Source organism: Diabrotica undecimpunctata, chromosome 1, assembly GCF_040954645.1.
Source record: "Diabrotica undecimpunctata isolate CICGRU chromosome 1, icDiaUnde3, whole genome shotgun sequence".
Lineage (NCBI taxonomy): Eukaryota > Metazoa > Arthropoda > Insecta > Coleoptera > Chrysomelidae > Diabrotica > Diabrotica undecimpunctata.
In genome coordinates, this window is record NC_092803.1 from 158632845 (window position 1) to 158652929 (window position 20085).

Below are 20085 nucleotides of genomic sequence, written 5' to 3' on the forward strand. Positions count from 1 at the left end.
TATCACTGTTTTATTGTAATGACCATAGACATAGAAGAATAGACTAGGCATTGTAAGCAAAATAGTAAAACGCGGAGTACTCGATTGATAGTATATCTATCTCTCTTTAGTAGTATGATCATTGCGTATGAAAAAACAAAGATAATTGACCACTGAAAGTGAATATTGTCGTTTCACCTCTATTCGCAGAGTGGCCCATACCTTACCTAGTCTATTCTTATTAGGCCTGTGCCATGATTTACTTAACCGATAAAATGTGCCTCTAAAATGGATTCTCATAAAATTCACGTGACGAAACTTCACCATAATCGGTGTTTGTTATACTATGATGTGTAGCTGAATGAATAAAAATTTAGAAAGCTTATATATGTAATATACTGAGACATTAACAACTTACAATGTACTTATTACAACAGTTAACTACTTACAACAAATATGGTAAATAAGATGATAAGTTCCTCTTTAGATGAACTGTACTAGTAGACTGATAATAACGAACAAAACTACAATCTCTGTAGCATCCACATCTTTTCCATCGCTCATTGACACTGCTATTACACGGTATTGCATTTTGTATCACCGCTATTGAACAAAAATACAGACACTATAATATAGTGACGTGGATTTTTTTAGGTTAGATGTAAGTATTTTTTGCTCATATAAAGAAATCCAAATACTTTCGCAAATACATTTTATTTTATTCTCGATTAGGTAACACAATATTTAAAATTAGATAATACTACATGACTTATATGGTTAAAACAATGAGAACCCTGGCTCAAAGAATCAAAGAACATCTCAATAGCACAGATAAATCAAACTTTGGACATCACATTCAATTTAAAATCACTCCTTTTCTCCTATAAAAAACAGTAAAATTTTACATAACATCCCATATAAAAACTTTAAACTTATGAACCTTTTAGAAGTCCTTGAGATATCCAAAGAAATGAAACTGAACCGTGGTTATTGCTTAAACACACAAATCAATCTCAATTGCAATTACAAACCCCGTTTTAAATTATTGTGGTAGACTTTAAAAGAAGACAAGTGAACTCATGCAATCTTAAAACTGTATTCTTTATATATTTATTTTTCAATTTTTTAAAATTTTATTACTAATTTATAACAATTAGGTATTTGAAAAATAAATTAAAAAATTATAAAAAAAATTTCCAATGTTTTACTTAAAATTCTTACAATTCCAACCAAGAGATACAAATTTTTATCACAGAATGTGAATAGAGATGAAGAATCATGTTAATTTCCCCCAAAAAAGACAAAATTGCATAGTTATAACAGAAATTTTGATCATCATCATCATCATCCAGCCTTTATTTATCACATCCACTGCTGGACATAGGCCTCTCTTAAACTCCTCCATTCTTTGCGATTTTGTGCTCTTTGTTGCCAATGTTTCGTGATACGCCTGATGTCGTCAGCCCAACGTGTAGGTGGTCTTCCTCTACTACGTTTGTCTGCTCTTGACCTCCAATGCGTAATTTTGCTCGTCCATCTTGAGTCATGCATTCTCAGAAATTTTACTAAGATGTAAATTAGAGCTGGAGGGTCAAACAATAGAACAAGTGATGGAGTTTAAAGATCTAGGCATCACACTATCGAATGTGATCACTAGAAGTAAAAGATCAAGTGAATAGAGCAAACAGATCCGCAGGTTGTCTGAATAAAACAATACGGAGAAATAAAACATTGAGAAAGAAATAGAAGGCAGAATTTACAAAACAGTCATCAGACTAATAATGACATACGCGGTAGAAATACGACCTGACACAGACAGAACAAAAATAGTGCTAGGAACAGCAAAAATAAAAACCCTTATAAAAATCGGTGATAAGATCGGACTCGGTAGGAAATAGAAGACTAAAATGAAATAATCATATAAGCCGAATATCAACAAACAGAGCAGTGAAGACGGTGAGAGACGGTTCCCCAATAGGAAGACGATTAGTGGAAAGACCACGAAAACGATAGAACGACAACTTACTGGAGGTACATTGAAAAACAAACAGAGTTATGTCTACACAAAAAGAAAAAGAAGTAGACAGTTTTATGAGGTTACCCAAGTCAAAATAGTAAGTGTAATTAATAAAATGTGTATTTGGGATTTCGTACTTATAACAACCTACAACTATTCCACAAGCTACGAGGTTATCTGCCCACATATCATAGAAATGTCTAATGGACATCATTTTTAAGTTCTATTAATATATTGTGAGATGTTTCAAATATGCACGGGATATTCTTTATTGTACAAAATCACACATCCTATGTACCTTTACTGGATAATATGTGGTTTGAGCATTCATATGAGGATATTTGGATATAAAACTACGTAAAATATTATGAATGTTCATTATTTTAAGTGCTTTGTCCGATCTCCCGGAAGTAGGCGATCATTATAGCAAGACTTGTTTTATTTTGTGCCATATGAAAAAATTATTTGGCACGTCTGAAGCCTTATGTCTTATTTATTGTTGCACATTGGCTCCCAACTTCCTGAGGGTAGTTATATTGTAACACATTCGGGCCCACGTTGGGCGCCAATTTGGATTAACAAATAATTTGGAATACAATCATTATTTAAAGAAAAATATCAAACATGAGGCGTTATAACTTACAACATCCCTTTTTTATTGCTATATTTATACCGGAGGAGGTTTATACTGACTAGAGCTTCGCGTGTTCCAAAAGCAACTATCGAAATCTTATTCGCACTTACTTTTGATTCGACTACGTTTTATTCGTACAAATGTTTTAAGCACATGGGACATAAGACTAATTAGTCGGTAATTACAGTCTTCTGGGATCTTACTAGAGACAGATATTATTAAATAGCTTGACAACTAAATAAATATTTTCTTTATTTATAAGCTTGAATACTTTTGTGCCTATTTTTGCTAATTTTAAGTGCACGTGTTATTTCAGATTTGACGATTTCTGGTGTTGGAGACATGTTACATTCATTATATACACTCTGCGGTCTGTTATCTTTAACAGTATCTTGTATACATTTTGTACTGTTGTCTTTTACCTTTACTTCATCTAAAATTATTTCTTGTTGTTCGTCGACTAAAGTCATAGGAAATATTCTTTTGTATATTCCAGTACTTTCTTTAACCTTGCTGTGTATGTTAAATGTGTCATATTTTTAACATAATTCTTCCAGTTCTTCATATTGTCTTTTCATCCACTTTTCTTTAGCAGCTTTGATCTCTTGTCATATTATTTTTTGCAAACCTCTATATTATTTTTGTTTGTGCTTTATTTTACGGTGTTCTTTCATAATTTCCAGTTTATAACTTGCCATCGAATTTTTTTCCGGTGTTTTATTTTCTCGCTTAAGGTATTGGGCGCAAGCAAGTTTTAAATAACGCGCTTAATGGCTCACTCTTCCACTGCGCATGATTGATGATTCAGTTTTTTAAGAATGGTCGCTTCTTTTAGTCCTCTTAATTTTATAGTTGCAAAACGTGTAGTATAATAACGTGTTTATTATCGAATACTTTATAGATTGTTTTAATTGTTTACAAAAAATTCCAAACCTTTTTTTAAAACTCGATTGATAGACAAGTTTTGTTTAAATTTTGGATACTTTACAGCAACCATTTCTTAATTGGATAAATCATAAGTCATGCGCAGTGAAACAATGGACCATTGAGCGCATTATTTAAGATTTTGTAGATGGTGAAGACGGCTTTGATTTTATTTCTAAGTAATTCAGAGTTTCCGTCATTGCTAGGTAATTCAGTTAATTTATTGTTAATATCTTTAACGACATATTGTCTAGTTTGGTCTTGATTTAATCTAGTTGTATCTATTGGTCTTATTTTTGCTTTGTTTGTGCAAGGTTTTAAATAAGTTTTAATTTGAGAGACTAACGGATTATGGTATAAGTCCACGTCAGCTTCGCGATAGATTGTGACACTTTTCATACAGCTTCTGAATTGCTTGTTTATTAAAAGAGTCTATTTGGTTTCTTGTTCATTTTTCAGTAATATGTGCATTATGTGGCGCTTTCCGTGTACCTATACAATCTAAGCTCAGGTAACTTAAACCATGTGTTAATGATTATTTCTAAACCATTATGATTTCTAAATCTGAATTCTGAATCACAAAATTCATATAACCTGTCACGTCTCTCATTATTTTTGCCTCGGCCAAATTCTACAACAATATCTATGCGCCGACTGTGCCATATTTACGCATTCAATTCTCCCATTCATATTGTGATTTCGTTGGTTGGAAATATTTTTATTCGAACTTAAAATAGACATATGCTAGATAACCATTAGTTATTCTTAGTTCCTCTGGCAATATTGCAGAAGAATTGGGTATCCAATACTTTTTAAGAGGATATTAACGCTACTTCTCGATCTACGTTACATATTGTATTTATATTTACATTTTACATTTATTTTAATGTTCCGATTTGCAATGCGGAAATCGTTTTCAAAAAAATTAATATAAAACAAGATGTTATTTTAACCAGTAGCTGTTTATTAATTGGCGATTTGTTTCGTTCAATTTGACAAGTGACTTACTTGGCCTCGATCTTGTAGGAAAATACCCCTGTCTCGAATTGAAATTCTAAGAACAGAACAGAATGTAGCAGCTCTGGCTACCAATACTAAAATAAAAGTCAGCAACAAGAAAACACCAACATTAATGGATTAATAAAAGGTATAAGATACATCATCTACAATTAACTACATAAAAAAACAAAGTTTAGAATTTGATATCTATCCGAGGGTATAAGATCACCCTCAGAATTTCAACTTAAAACATGGATATTTGCCTACAAGATCGTGCCCAAGTAAGTCACCTGTCAAATTGTATCAAATAAAGCATTAATTATTAAACAACTACAGTAGAAGACTTATGGAATTTACAGATTAAAGATGGCGGATAGCAGGATGGCTGATGTATGTTGTTATTGCACCATAATTTGCGTTTGCAGGACATTTGTAATTACAATTTTCGGCATAATCGGGTCAGCGTATTTGCCACAAGATATAAAAATTGCAAAATATTCGTTCCTTTGTATGAATAAAATAAAATTTTATTTAGGGGAGGATGGGGCATCATGGACCATGGGGGTAATGTAAACCACATCGGTTATTTTGTTTAAAATTGGCAACACTGCATCTAGTAACTACTACAAATATGCGTAGACATCTTATCTACTTTTAGTATGAGTGTGAACGCACGGGGAGTACGTTCAGACGTGTTATAATTAAAAACACGTGTTTCGTCGCTGCTGATCTAAGGAATTTACTACTTTTGACTAAAGATTTCTCGGTAAGTAGACATGATTATTTTAACTTTTTGATACTGTGGTGTTGCTTGTAAAATGTGCTTTTAATAATTAAGATTTGCTTTTGATACGTTGTGAACTGGTACGTTAATTTCCATATTTTGAATGTGTACTACGCATGGGGCAACGTGGACTAGGAGTGGTTCACATTGCCCCATTATATTTTCTTGACACTTTTTTAATTATATGCTTCTTTTGCAGTTAGAAATGGTACGAAATTATGTGAGGAAAACTGAGCAACAATCCTGGTCTCTTGTTGCCTTGAAGAATGCTATCCGGACAGTTAAAGCTGGGGAAATGGGCTATTTAAAAGCTAGTAAAGTTTATGGTATCCCGAAAGCAACGTTAATTCGCAGATGCAAAGAAAAAGTAACAAGAATTTCTCCTGACGAAAAGGGTCTAGGTTTCTACAAAACGGTTTTTACCAAGGAACAGGAAGAAGAATTGTATAATTATATCTTAGATATGGAGAAGCGTTTATACGGAATTACTTTGCTTGATCTTCGTCACCTAGCTTTCCAGTTAGCCGAAAAAAATAACATAGACCATCCATATAATAAAACAAACAAACTTGCAGGTTTAGATTGGGCGTACGGATTTCGAAAACGGCACCCAGGGCTTTCATTACGTAAACCCGAATCAACATCTGCTGCAAGAGCTGAAGCTTTTAATCGTTACAATGTAAAACAATTTTTTGATCTGTATAAAGCTACTTTGGATTCTAAACATGTCAATCCAACGCGTGTTTTTAACTGTGACGAAACAGGTCTAGGTACAGTCCCCAAATGTAATAGTAAAATCTTGGCGCATAAAGGACGGAAACAAGTTGGACGGCTTACTTCTGCTGATAGAAGTGGAATAACAACAGCCGTTATTTGCATGTCATCATCAGGAATCTTCATACCGCCGATGTTAATCTTTGCAAGAAAGAGAATGAAAGTTGAACTCCAAGCTGGTGCACCTCCAGGTTCAATATTCGCCTGTAGCGATAGTGGCTGGATAAATAGTGAACTCTTTTTAATATGGTTTCAACATTTTCTTCAACAAACGAAACCAAGTGAAGACGATCCGATCTTATTGATTTTGGATGGACACAGCAGCCATACAAAAAACATAGAAGTAATTAATTTGGCTAGGGAAAAACATGTACATATCATTTGTGTGCCTCCACATTCCACCCATCGAATGCAGCCAACCGATGTTGGTGTCATGGCTCCTTTAGCACGATATTATGATATGGCATTAGAAAAGTTTCTTAATAACAACCCAGGCAGAGTGGTAACAGCTTTCCAAATCTCTAAAATTTTTGGTGAGGCTTTCTTACAAGCTGCAACACCTTTGACTGCTATTAACGCTTTTAAAAAATGTGGGATAGTACCTTATGATCCCAATATATTTACAGACCTCGATTTTGCACCATCTGCTACGACTGAAAGAGATTTGGAGAATAATAGTCTACCAGTGTCAAGTCAAGATGAAGCAATTCCTTCAACTTCAACTGCAGAGCCTCACTTAAGTCAAGATGAGGTAATTGCTTCAACCTCAGTTGCAAAGCTTCATACTGGTAACGATTTTCAATTAACAATTTCCCCTGCACACAATAGAGCAACAACTTCATTTGGAGCAAACAGCCGTAAAGACGTTCGTCCTCTGCCAAAGAGAAGTAAATTAATGGAACCAAAGAGGAAATCCAAAAAAGGTAAAACGGCTGTACTGACATCTAGTCCGTATAAGCTAGAATTAGAACTTGAAATAAACACGAAGGAGGCAATAGAAACAATGAAAAAGGAAAAAGCTAAGAAAAAAATAAATGATGATAAGCACGAAGATAGTGAAAGAAGTAACAAAAAAATAAAAGTTTGTCCTTCCAAAGATGGTAAGGGAAAGAAAAAAAATAAATGTAACCATCAAGTACAAGATGATGGCAATGGTGAAAATGCTGAATGTTTTTACTGTAACGAGTGGTTCTCCTCATCAGCCAATGAAGAAGGATGGGTACGTTGCTCGGCCTGTCTGAAATGGGCTCATGAAGCATGTGCGGGAATAGATCCAGAAGATGATGAAGAATTTCAGTGTGAATTTTGTATTTCTGAATAAATATAACATGTGTCTATTTTTACTAATATGTTCTGTTACCGGTTTTCTAAGTATTTTTAATAAAAAAATTCTTTTTACTTGATTTTATTTACCAAATATAGCCATTAGATAATGAAATAGTGTGACTTTCCTCAGTAGTTCACATTGCCCCACCCTATGGGGCAATGTGAACTTTTGACATATAGTCAGTTGTCATTTTTTTGTTGAAAATACGTTAAATAAATTATGTTTCAATTGAAACTAAATGACAGTTAAATGTTTAATGAACGTCCCTAATTAATTAAACAAAACAAAATCATTTCTGGTTTAACAGTATGTGCATATCTTCCTTAGATGGTTCACAATGCCCCATCCTCCCCTAATACTTTGTACAAAAAGAACATAATATTTTTTTGTCTTTTTAAAAACCGATCTGTACGACATATTTTTATACTTATATATTCTGTACTATATTTTCATACTTATCTACTAAATAATCTTTTTCTTCTAATGGCCCTATCACCATTTATGGGTATTGGCCTGCTTAACAACGTTCTTATATTTTGCCCTGACAGATACTTCTCTTTGCCGCTGCCTGATGTTTATGGTTTTAAGATCTTCCTCTACATCGTCTATCCACCTTTTACGGGACCTTTCTCTTGTTATATTTGCTTAGGGTTTCCATCTCTGGATTACTTTTGAAGCTCGATTATCTGGCATTCTTTCTAAGTGGCCAAGCCAGTTTAGTCTTTGTGACTTTTCAAGTCTAACCATATCTACATTCTGCATTATTTCATACAGCTCATAGTTCATTTTTATTCTCCACGAACCGTCGCTACAATGGTTTGTCCAAATATCTTTCTCAACATTTTGTGTTCAAATATTCTCCATTGATTTTCGTCAGTGGTTGAAAGGGTCCACGTTTTACATCCATATGTGACCACTGGTCTAATTAGGTACTGCTTCGTAGATTTCAAGCTTAGACTCACGATTCAATAACTTACTTTTCATTAAGTCTTTGTATGCATAAAAGCACTAATTACCGCTAAGAATCCGTGTTTGTTTTACTTGACTGACGTTGTTGCTGTCATGAGCCTAGGTAGGGAAAAGTGGAGGAATATTCGTAGGTATCGTTGTCTACCTTTAGATTCTCATATCGATTCGACTTTGTGCAATCCATATATTTTGTTTTCCTTTCATTTATATTTAGAACAAATACAGCGGCTTCCAGTTTCAAATCTATAGCTTTTTCGGTTAATACCCTTCTATTGCGGCTTAATACCCTTCTATTACGGCAATATCATCTAAATATTCGCATATTTGAGTGGATCTTATATTAATACAGCCGTTCATATGTAGTTTTCTGATAATAGCTTCCAAAGTTAGATTAAAAAGTGTTTTTGGTAAGGCATCACCTTGCCTAGATCCTTTTTTAATATTAAATGCCTCTGCCATATCTCCATCTATTCTCCCTATGGCCTTCTTCTTCTTCTTCAAGTGCCATCTCCGTGGCGGAGGTCGGCAATCATCATAGCTATTCGGACTTTTGAGACGGCTGCTCTGAAAAGCTCATTTGATGTACATTCGTACCACTCCCTCAGGCCTTGAAACCCTCCAAATTCATTTGTAAGTTTAACAAAGTGTATCTTGTAGGCGACATTTAACATTGTTGTGTCCCTATAGGATGTGCCTCCCATTCTTAAAGGCAGAATAGAAGGCCGTAGAAGTGTAGGAAGAAAACAGGTTTCTTGGTTAAGAAACATTCGTGAATGGACTGAGATATCAAATGCAGGACAATTATTTCATGTGGCAGAAGATCGAAAAGCCTTCGAAATGGTAATCGCCAACGTCAGATAACTATGATATGACATGTGAAGAAAAAGAAGTGCCCCTATAATTTTCGCATAGTCGTTTGTCTCCCCTCTTGTACATGTAAAATATGATTCCTATTTTTCATCCTCTGGGAAAATGTCTATAGCACATTTTCAACATTCTTTATCAGTTCTGTAGGTATTATATATGTGTCAGGCGCTTGGTTATGTTTAAGATGTTTTATGACGTATATAGTTTCTTTACTAAATAATCTACATTTTCTTATTTCCCCATTTATCATATTTTGTTACCACGCATTTACATAACGCCCTACTAGTGGCTTTTAACACATCTGTCAACCGCTAATATCTTTTTATTTTTCACTTCAACGAACACACTGACATATTTTCCTACGTCTCACCATTTTCTCATCAATTACTCTAACAAGACCCCTCAGATGCTAGGGGAAGCTTCCTTCTAAACTTGCACTTCTTGTACACTATCCCCTATATCTCCAGAGATTACTTCTACGGCCTTATCGCCACATACCTAGTCATCCAACTATCCGCCATCTATGATCTATCTGTAAATCCCATAAGTATTTTACTAACTATAGGTTAAGATAACTTCTTGTTTTATAATAATCTTTTTGAAAACGATTTCCGGATTGGAGATTTAAACATGAACAAAATGTAAAAACAAATTTTACATACGAAAATAAACAGTTTCAGTTCAGAACCATTTTTTCTAGATTTACGTCACAAATGGCAGTTTCGGCTATTTGTATCTCAGTACAATATTACTTCACGATATGTAATGGCTTAACTTATGGCTAAAAGAATACTATCTAAAAACGATTTTCTTTCTTAATGAAAAAAATTCTACATTAGAGATCTAGTTTAATAAAAATATATATGGATTGGTTGCACCCCGTCTGTTTACACTGGGGGTGGATGCTTAAAAAACTGTAGTGTCTCGCACAATGGTTATAGTAATACTGAGTTTAAGTACGCCAAAATAGCGTCGCGTCCCTTAAGTATGCTAGGGGCGGTGTCTACAGGACCATATTAGTTTACGTATATAAGACATACACCCACGTTAATTAAAGAAATAAATATAAAATAAAAATAATAAACAAATACTTATTGTAAATAAAATATATGTGGAGGTTCGAAAGAATATTATTAGTATTAATATTTTTAAGTTTTAGTAGACATGTATACTTGACAAATCATCTACTTTATAAAAAAAAAAACTACAGTTCATGTTGTTAACGTCTTAGTATATCCAGTAAAATATATTTCAATCAATAACTTACAACAAATACGGTGAATACGAAGAATAACTGCTTTGTAGCGTTGTTGTATGCGATTTTGCCGAATATGTTGTTGTTTGACAGTTTCTGTAACATCCACATCGTTGTTTTAAAAGACGTTCCAGCGTTACCTCATTTGTGCTATTAATTCCAGGGATAGAATTTTTTACCAGACCTGGTTGGAGAAATATATTTGAAACCACACAAAAATCTTTTTTAATAGGGTTTAGAGTCTTTCAGGTGTTTTATAAACGAATTAAATAAATATACAGACTTTTTTGACGGTGGCGAAGCTGACGAAATAAATTCTTAAAATAAAATTTTAAATAAAATCGAAATTGACTAATAATTACACACATATTTACCAATTTTTTTAAATTTCTGATTGATAATTTAATATTGACGATTCGTATACTTTCAGTTATTCAAAACAATTTTAAATTTTTTACGATTATTATTAAATATACTAATTTACCTTAAGCAGAAAAAAATGTTTAATAAAAAATTTTTAATTTGTCATCAAACGAAGATAGAATTAACTCCTTAATAAAAATGGAAAAGAATATCTATTCTACTGAAAATAGTTTGTGAAAAGTTACAAGTACATATCAAGAAATCTAAAATATAGTATAGTTAATATTTTTAGACTATAAGCCCAGAGAACCCATGGACTATAAGCCCATGGAAAAAATACATCGAAATAAGATTAGAAGAAGATAAAGAAAAATACTATAGGCAGAGACGATTGGCAAAAAAGACAGTCACACAAGCAAAAGCAAAAACATGGAAAGAATTTGGAGAACAACTTCAGGAAGAATATATAACAAATAATAGAAACTTTTGGACGACAATGCGACACATAAGGCAGGGAAAACGAAAGGAAATAAACGGAGTAAGAGATACTTCAAACCAAATACAAATAAGCCCAGAACAAATAGCTAGGGTATGGAAAGAATATTATGAGAAACAATTTGATGCCGAAATGATAAAGGAAGACAATATAATCAATGAAGGAGAAGAAAATACAGTGCCAGAGAAAATAAGTAGAGAAGAAGTAATAGAAGGATTATCAAATATAAAAATAGACAAGGCAGGTGGAGATGATGAAATTAAACCGGAAATGGTAATATACATGGAAGAAGAAGGAATAAATTGGCTATGGAAAATATATAAAGAGGCATGGGAAAAACAAACAATCCCTAAAGACTGGCAGAACAATATCATCGTGCCAATATACAAAAAAGGAGAACATGTAAACTGCGACAACTATAGAGCAATATGTCTGTCATCGGTATGCTTTAAAATATATACGAAAATAATAGAGAAGAGACTGAGACAAGAAGTAGAAATGTTATTGGGAGAAGAACAAACGGCATTTAGACCGGGAAGACAGACAAATGACAACATAAATAGAAAGACATATTATAGGGAAATGCTTGAGGAAAATAAACGTACCTAATGCATTGATAAAAATTATAGAAAGTACTTACAAAGAGGTAAAAGGAAGGGTACAAATAACAGGGGAAAGATCGGAAGCATTTAATTGGAAGAGAGGTATTAAACAAGGAGATAGTCTCAGCCCTTTGCTATTCATAATAGTAATGAACGAATTGATAAGAAACACTAGAGTCAAAACTAATTAACTACAGACAATAATAGGTTTGCGCAGATTACAACCGGTAACAATAGAGTCCTTAATGTATGCAGACGACATAGTACTAATAGCAGATTCCGAGAATAAAACGCAGAAACTAATGGATATATGGGTAGAACAAATAGAAGAACTTAAAATGGAGATAAACGAGGAAAAAAGTAAGATAATGATAATCAGCGGCAAAGGAGATAAGAAAGATAATCAAATAAAGATAAAACGTAAAAACTCAGAATTGGAAATAGTAACAACTTACGAATACCTGGGAAGTATAATAACTAATGATGGAAAAATAGACTGGGAAATAACAAATAGAGCAAAGAAATCAAACAAGTTATATTATGCGTTAGCCCCAATAATGGGAAAAAGAGAACTTGCACGAGAAACAAGAATAAAAATATATAACACAATAGTGATACCGACTGTGCTCTATGCAAGTGAAAACTGGACAATTCTGGAAAAACGTAAGAGCAGGATAAATGCAATGGAGATGAGACATCTAAGAAGGATAGTTGGAAAGACAAAATGGGATAGATTAAGCAACGAGACTATTAGGAGAATGGCCAACCAGGAACCGATAATGAACAAAATAGCAAAGAGACAAATGAACTGGTATGGGCATCTGATGAGGATGCAATCCAATAGAATAACAAGAAAAAATTATGAAGCAAAAAACATCGGAAAAAGAAAAAGAGGCAGACCAAGAAAAAAATGGATACAGCAAGTAGTAGAGGCGGGAAAACTTAAACAAAAATCACTCGAGGAATTGAAAATAATGGCAGGAAACAGAAAAGAATGGAAGAGGTGGGTAAATGGAAATTAAAATAGCTAGCCCAAATCCGACACCCTGATAGGGTAAAAGGAAGAGGAGAAAGAAAGAAAGAAAGCCCAGAGAACATTTTTGAATCGAATATAAATCAATACTACAATGTGTAATATCAACTTTAGAATATCTGCCGCCAATTCTTATCGGAACTCAAAGCACATGGGTTCAAATTAAGGGTTGCGCCGTAGATTCTCATCCTTGTTCCAGCTGAAATGTACGAGGTTAAAAAAATGAATCTATATACTGATCCCAAAATTTGTTTATGAATACTGTACTGTGTCAAATTACCGAAAATGGAGAAAAAGTTTTCCGAAAATAAAAAAGTTTCCCTGGTCTTGATAATAATATTTTTGTAGGGTATTAGGTCACAGATCATGATTTTTGTATTACCTACTATCACCATAGGGAGGTTGGTTCTTGGCAAGAAATAACCCATATCTGCTTCCTAGGAACTGCAGAGGGCTTCGACCAGCCCAATCGAAGTTTCCTCTGCGTTTCTGTCCCAATTTGATGGGTTTGGTAATTTCTCACAATAAAACACAGTTTGGTAATAGAAAGGTTCACGCAAAAGAGTCTAACGACGAGTGGGAAGCATAGCCCTGTATAGGATACCCTATGTGGGAGCCGGAGTAAGACTAGACTGCCTTAGTTTGCAACAACCTATAACACAAATCACCAACTTTTGTTATCTGGGTGCAAACTTAAATGAACAGTGGGACCAATCGACGGAAATTAAGATAAGGATCGAGAAGGAAAGATCAGCTTTCGTCAAAATGAAAAAAATCTTTAACAGCCACGATATAAAATTGGAAATAAAAGTTCGTTCACTAAAATGCTAGGTATTCTCCGTTCTTTTATATGGCGTGAAGTCATGGGCCTTACCTAAAGCATCACTGAAGAGACTCGAAGCATTTGAGATGTAGTGCTAAAGACGCATGTTGAGGATTTCCTGGATAGACAGAGTTACCAACGAAGAAGTACTACATAGAATGGGTAAAGAGCGCGAACTAGTCGTAACCATAAAACGTCGCAAACTAGAATACCTGGGCCATATAATGCGCAATGAACAACGATATGACCTACTTCGGACCATACTTCAAGGTAAAGTGCATGGGAAAAGAGGTCCAGAACGAAGAAGAATATCCTGGCTGCATAACCTGCGAAAATGGTTTAACTTAACCACTACCGGACTTTTCAGGGCAGCAGTCAACAAAGTCAGAATAGCCATGTTAGTGTCCAAGATCCGTAATGGATGAGCACCATAAGAAGAAGAAGAAGAAGAAGCCAAAGTTTGGAAAATGCACCCATTTTATACAATTTTCTTTCATATCGATATGTGCATTTCCAAGTTAATTGGCCAATCGTAAATTGTATAGAATATAAAATACGGGGTGATGAGCATCTAAGTGCTCATTGGTCCACAGACTAAGGCACGAGATGGCATCCTCCCTTTGAAGACTCTTTTGCTGGAAAAAAAATTATTTAGTCCACAAAGAAATTATAAAGAGTTCCAAAACTTACATATAAAAGATTCAAATTGTACATACATATTCACAAAAGTTCATAAAAGAATTAAAATATGTATATAAAAATGTTTACAAATCTCACAATGTTCATCCAAAAATGTTCCTACAGTATTTTATAAAAGGGTCAGAAAGAATTCGAAAAATGCCCATACAATGTTTCAAAAATGTTTACACGAAAAGAGAAAAAATTAAAAGTGTTCCCAAAATTCAAAATTATTTAAATGCTTATAAAATTCGAAATGTCATTTAAATGTTTATAAAAGGTTAAAATATTGTTCACACCATATTTTTATATTCACCAGTGACGTAGAGAATGTTTGTAAAGGTCACCACACCACAGCACAGCTTCCTGGTAGTAGTTGTTGTCATCTTCTTCTGCCGATAAAATCCTCGGTTGAAGTGTTTTTTCGTCGAATATCATGAAGGTCTACTGTCTAGGTTAGCTGACAGCATGGGTTGATATTGAGCTCATGGAACCATTGTCGTTCTGGAAGATGCTCAGCGTAGTTCGTCGAAGCAAGCTTGGGTCGCAAGGCTCACTGTTGGTTGGGCGCCATGTCTCCATAGGGAAGTTGGGGTATTGGCAAGAATTAATCCATATCTGCTCATAGGTCCTCTGCAAAGGGCTTCGACCAGCCCAATCGAAGCTTTATCTGCATTTCTGTCCCAATTTGGTGGGTTTGGTGATTTTCTTCGATTTGTTGAGAGATATCGCTATAATCGAAAAAAAAAAAACGATTTTTCATGATATCGCAGGAAAATTATGGAAACGATTTAATATCTCGAGAAATACACTTCCAAATAAAAAATTCAAAATCACGTGTTTAATATTTTTTAAAAATCTATCGATTGGTACCAAATCTGACCTTACACCTCAACCCCGTCCACTCCACCCCGTAGGGGTGGAGTGGACAACTTTGGAATCTTAAGAAAAACCACATTTTTTATTGAAGATTAGGATTCTGCGTGAAAAACTAAACAAGTGTTATCTGAATTTTTTTCTGTAATAATCTTTAATAATTTGTAATAATCTGTAAAAAAATTTATACAATTCAGAAGGCTGCAAACTAATTTTTATGATACTCAATACAGTTGTTTAAGAATGTTTTGTAAAATCAGAACCGTTAAATGCATTAAAAATGGGGGTTCCCATCTAAGATTTCAAAGCTGCACCCCTAGGGGTAGAGTGGGAGGAAGTGTTTGATCTCATTCGATTTTTCAAAATTATATTATTGAACATGTGTTTCTTAGTTTTTCATTTGGAAGCATATTTATCGAGATATTAGACCGTTTCCATAATTTTCCTAGGCTATCTTCTTCTTGTAGTGCCTATCCTTTTCGGATGTTGGCGACCATTATGGCAATCTGTATTTTGCAAACTGCTGCTCTAAAAAGATTTGTGGTTGTTGTGTTAAACCATGTCGTAGAATTTTCAGCCAGGAAATTCTTCGCCTTTTTGGTCCTCGTTTTTCTGCTACTTTTCCTTGTAGAATTAATTGCAGTAACCCATATCTTTCGCTGTTCCTCATTATGTGACCGAGGTATTCGATTTTGGCTGTTGTTATTGTGGTTAACAACTATTTTTCTTTTTGTATTCTTAATAAAATGTCCTGGTTAGTAACGTAATCGGTAAAATAATATCTTCAGGATTCGCGACGATAAAGCCACATTTCGAAAGCCTAAGTTATAGGTAAGCTATACAGGTTTCGAAAGCCATCTATCAACTATTATAAAAAATATCTCAAATTAAAGTTACTTATTTTTACATAAAGCAAAAATCTGCAATAAAACATGAGGGTTCCTATTTAAAATTTTAAAGTTGCCCACCACCCAACACCGGGGTTGGGTTAATAGTAGTGTTTGGTGTCATTCGGCAGAATTTAAAAAATATTGCAAAAGCATTTTCCATTTTTTGATTCTACATATTTTTATATGATAGAAAATATAATATGGTAGATGACATAATACCGATTAAACTTAGGGAACCAGAAATGCGCATAAACCACCTGACTAGGGACGAAAAAATGCCCGTCTGCATGGGAAAACCTCTGAACGAGCGACATACCAATGAAGTCAGTTAAGACTATGTCGACAATATAGAATCAAACTATAATTTGACATCAGAAAAGATGTTCCCAGAAACAGAAGGTTCATTACTCGCTATTCAAGATCAGGTTATACCAACCAAAAATTACTCGAAATATATCATCAAAGGCGATAGAAGAAACGAAAGAAACGAAGAAACTTACAAAACATTAAAAAAATGAAGCTACAAATAATTAGCCCACGATAATTTTTTTAAAGACAGGAGATCCTTAATCAGAAACATCAATACGGAAATAACACCATCATCATCATCATCCCGTCTTCTGCGTCCAAAGTCAAACATAGCCCTCCCCTAATTTCTTTCAGTTCCGTCGGTCTTGAGCTTCCTGCAGCCCATTCCCAGCGATTCTTTTGACGTCGTCTGTCCATCGTGTAGGTAGTCTACCTCTGCTTCTTCTGTCTGCTCGTGGTCTATACACTGTAATTTTTTGGGTCCACCATCCTTCATTCATTCTGGCCACAGGTCACGCCCAGTTCCACTTTCCAAGCAATGCTATGATCTCTATAACGTCTGTGACGCCTGTCTTCTTATTTCTTCGTTTCTACAGGAAACGAAAATATTGATATACTCCAATGAAATTTATTTTTTCTTATAAAATATTGTTTTGGTTTTGTTGTATTTTTGGTTAAATATGTTATATTTTCTTTAGAGTAACATATTAGTACTCTTAAACATATTGTAGTATTGTAATAAATATTAATGAATATGATTATACAGATATTTCTTGGCTTATGGAACGTATCCCTGTATATGTAACTTCTCATTAAAATTGAGGTGCGTTTTTATAAACATAATACCAAGACGTTAACAACTAATATAAAAATGAAATAAAAAAAAAAACAAGTATACAAAACTTAAAGAATATTAAATACATTTTAACAATATTGTGCAGAGCTGTAAATTCTTTGTTAATTTTTCATAAAATATGTATGGACCAGACAATATCTGCATTGGAATGACCACATTTGGGTGGGAAATATACAAACGTAGTTTTTTTCACAAATGGCTTCTAAGCATCACTCCAAATGATAATTTCACTATGCTTAGTGGCTACTATATCCCTCCTCCCTTGTGGATAAACCCTTCGGGGATAGGGATATAGTAGCTTCCTCACTCTCCATGTCTGGAACGTAGCCAGTGTTCTAATTTTCGTAGTGCAGTGCTGATCTCCGAGATCTACAGTTTAATCTACTTAATGAGTTCCCGATTACGTACGTGTTCCAGATCTACGATATGTAAAAAACTGTTTAGAATATTTTTTTATTTACCTATAGTAATTGTATATTTCTATTTCTGTCTCTAATTCAATGATATTTGTTGTTATTTCCCAAGTCATCTGTGAGATTAGTTGCACCCGATCATGTCCTCTAAATTTTTTTTTGTCGTATTTTTAGAAAAATGGCTTCTATCTCCACACACTCAAGTTAGCGAATCATTAACTTGGAGAATCCAGCTGATGTAGCAACTATCTATGAGATTCTTGAAAAAGAAGATGATATACTTGTTAATGAGAATATTTCAGACCAAGAGGACACCGACACAGAAGAAGAAATTCACGAAAGAGTCAAGGATTGTGACACTGACCAGGACGGTGAAAGTTCTGACGATGAAGAACCTAGCCTACAATATTTTTTATTGACAAAAATAAAAATACAAAATGGTTAAAAACAAATCCTTACGCCAAAGTGGATGAGGGGCACACAATGTCTTGCTGCATGTTCCTGGTACTATAGGAGATGCAAGAATTACGAAATCACCGTATGAATGCTAGAATTGTATATTTTCAGAGACAATAATTGAAATAATTGTGAAATACACACATAATTATATTAAGACAATACAAGCAAAATACGCAAGACAAAGGGATGCCAAACGTACTGATATAGTTGAGAACAAAAGTTTTATTGGGCTGCTGTACTTTGTTGGGAAGCAATAAACAGTCGTTAGCAGAGTTATGAGGCGAAGACGGGTTTGGTATTTCATCTTGTAATGAACGTGAAAATGATTAAATTCCTTATCAGATGTACTCAGTTCAACGACATAAAGAATTGTGATAAATTGGCAGTTGTCTATGCAACGAATTGGGTTTTGAACAGCTCCAAAGAAAGAGCATCCAAATAGTTAGAATGCCCACTGAGTTACAGCTAAAGTTACGTCAATTCCAACCCACTCCACGATAAAATCAGGAGGTGCCTTTATACCATGATAAACAAACGAAGAGATGTTCGAAATGCCGAGATATAAAGAAGGTTCGATACTAAAAATACAAATGTAAAAAACGCGTTTCTGTTGTACTTTATTTAGAACATGCGCATATGATGTGTGATAAGTGTTACCTCTACTAGAGCATTAGATAATGATATACAGCCAAAATTATATTTGGCCATGCGGATTTTTTATATATAGGGTAAAGGCACCACTTGTGGCCACTACCCTGCCTATGGCCGTTTCACTATCATTAATAGGATAATAAGCATGGCTTTTATCAACCAATAAGCTTGAAGCTGCCAAAATGTCAAATAAGTCCATAGTAAGTGGGAACAGTGATAGAAACCTATCTAACTGATCCATTCATTTCATTGTTGATGTTTGAGCGGTAGTGTGTAGCACGTTCAAGCTAACTAACGAAAGATATCAAAAAGAATTGTTTCTCAATTTTCTATTTAAGGTAGCTCCTAAATAGTCCAATATGCTATTCAAGGTAGCTCCTTTTCAACTCGTACTGTGGCCCGATTATTTATTTTCAACTAAGATTCCACATAAGGCTGTCTACTGATTTTCATTAATTTAATTTTTGTGATATCCTTATTTTTGTCCCACTCCATAAATGATATTCATATTACCTCTTGCAGTTTCTCTATATTGTCTGTTATAATAGCTCTATCTAAGATTTATAATACGAATACTATTTATTTTGATACCTTTTTCGTTGTACTGAGCAAGCTGAAATATCTATTCTTCATAAACGTTAAGATAAAGTGGGAACGAAATACAACCCAGTCTCACTTGTTTACTTATTTTAATTTGCTTTGTATACCAACCGTTGACTATCCTCAAATCTATTGTTTCATTCCAGTATATTTGATGTATCATTGTCAAGTCTTTGCCAATGAGCCAAATTTAATTTAAAGTATATATTAATATCTTTTTTTTAATTGTCAATACGGGAATGCCTGTCAATGTCTTTTGGTGATCAATAGATAAAATAGAGAAATTTTTTGTTTTATCATACAATTAGAATCAGCAGCTTCATGGCAAAAAATGTCTCTCGTGATTATAAGTTTATTTTGAAATCAAATTAAATGTCTCCTGTTTTTCTTCATATTTGAAACAAATTTTCTTGTGGATTACCTTAATGAACGTTTTTAAGGCATAGCTTATTCAAAAATCTTGTTTTGGTCAAAATGTATTATTATGATGCTACAACGTTATTGTAA

General features: G+C 33.9%; 1 protein-coding gene across 1 annotated transcript in view; it reads right to left on the reverse strand.

The window, feature by feature from the left end:
• The window catches only part of LOC140436071 (pickpocket protein 28-like), a 39713-nt gene that overhangs the window by 676 nt on the left and 18952 nt on the right, over window positions 1–20085 (reverse strand). Inside the window, exon 7 of the mRNA XM_072524781.1 lies at window positions 2910–3143. Within this exon, the coding sequence (XP_072380882.1) occupies window positions 2910–3143 (234 nt within the window). The remainder of the gene's footprint in view (window positions 1–2909; window positions 3144–20085) is intronic.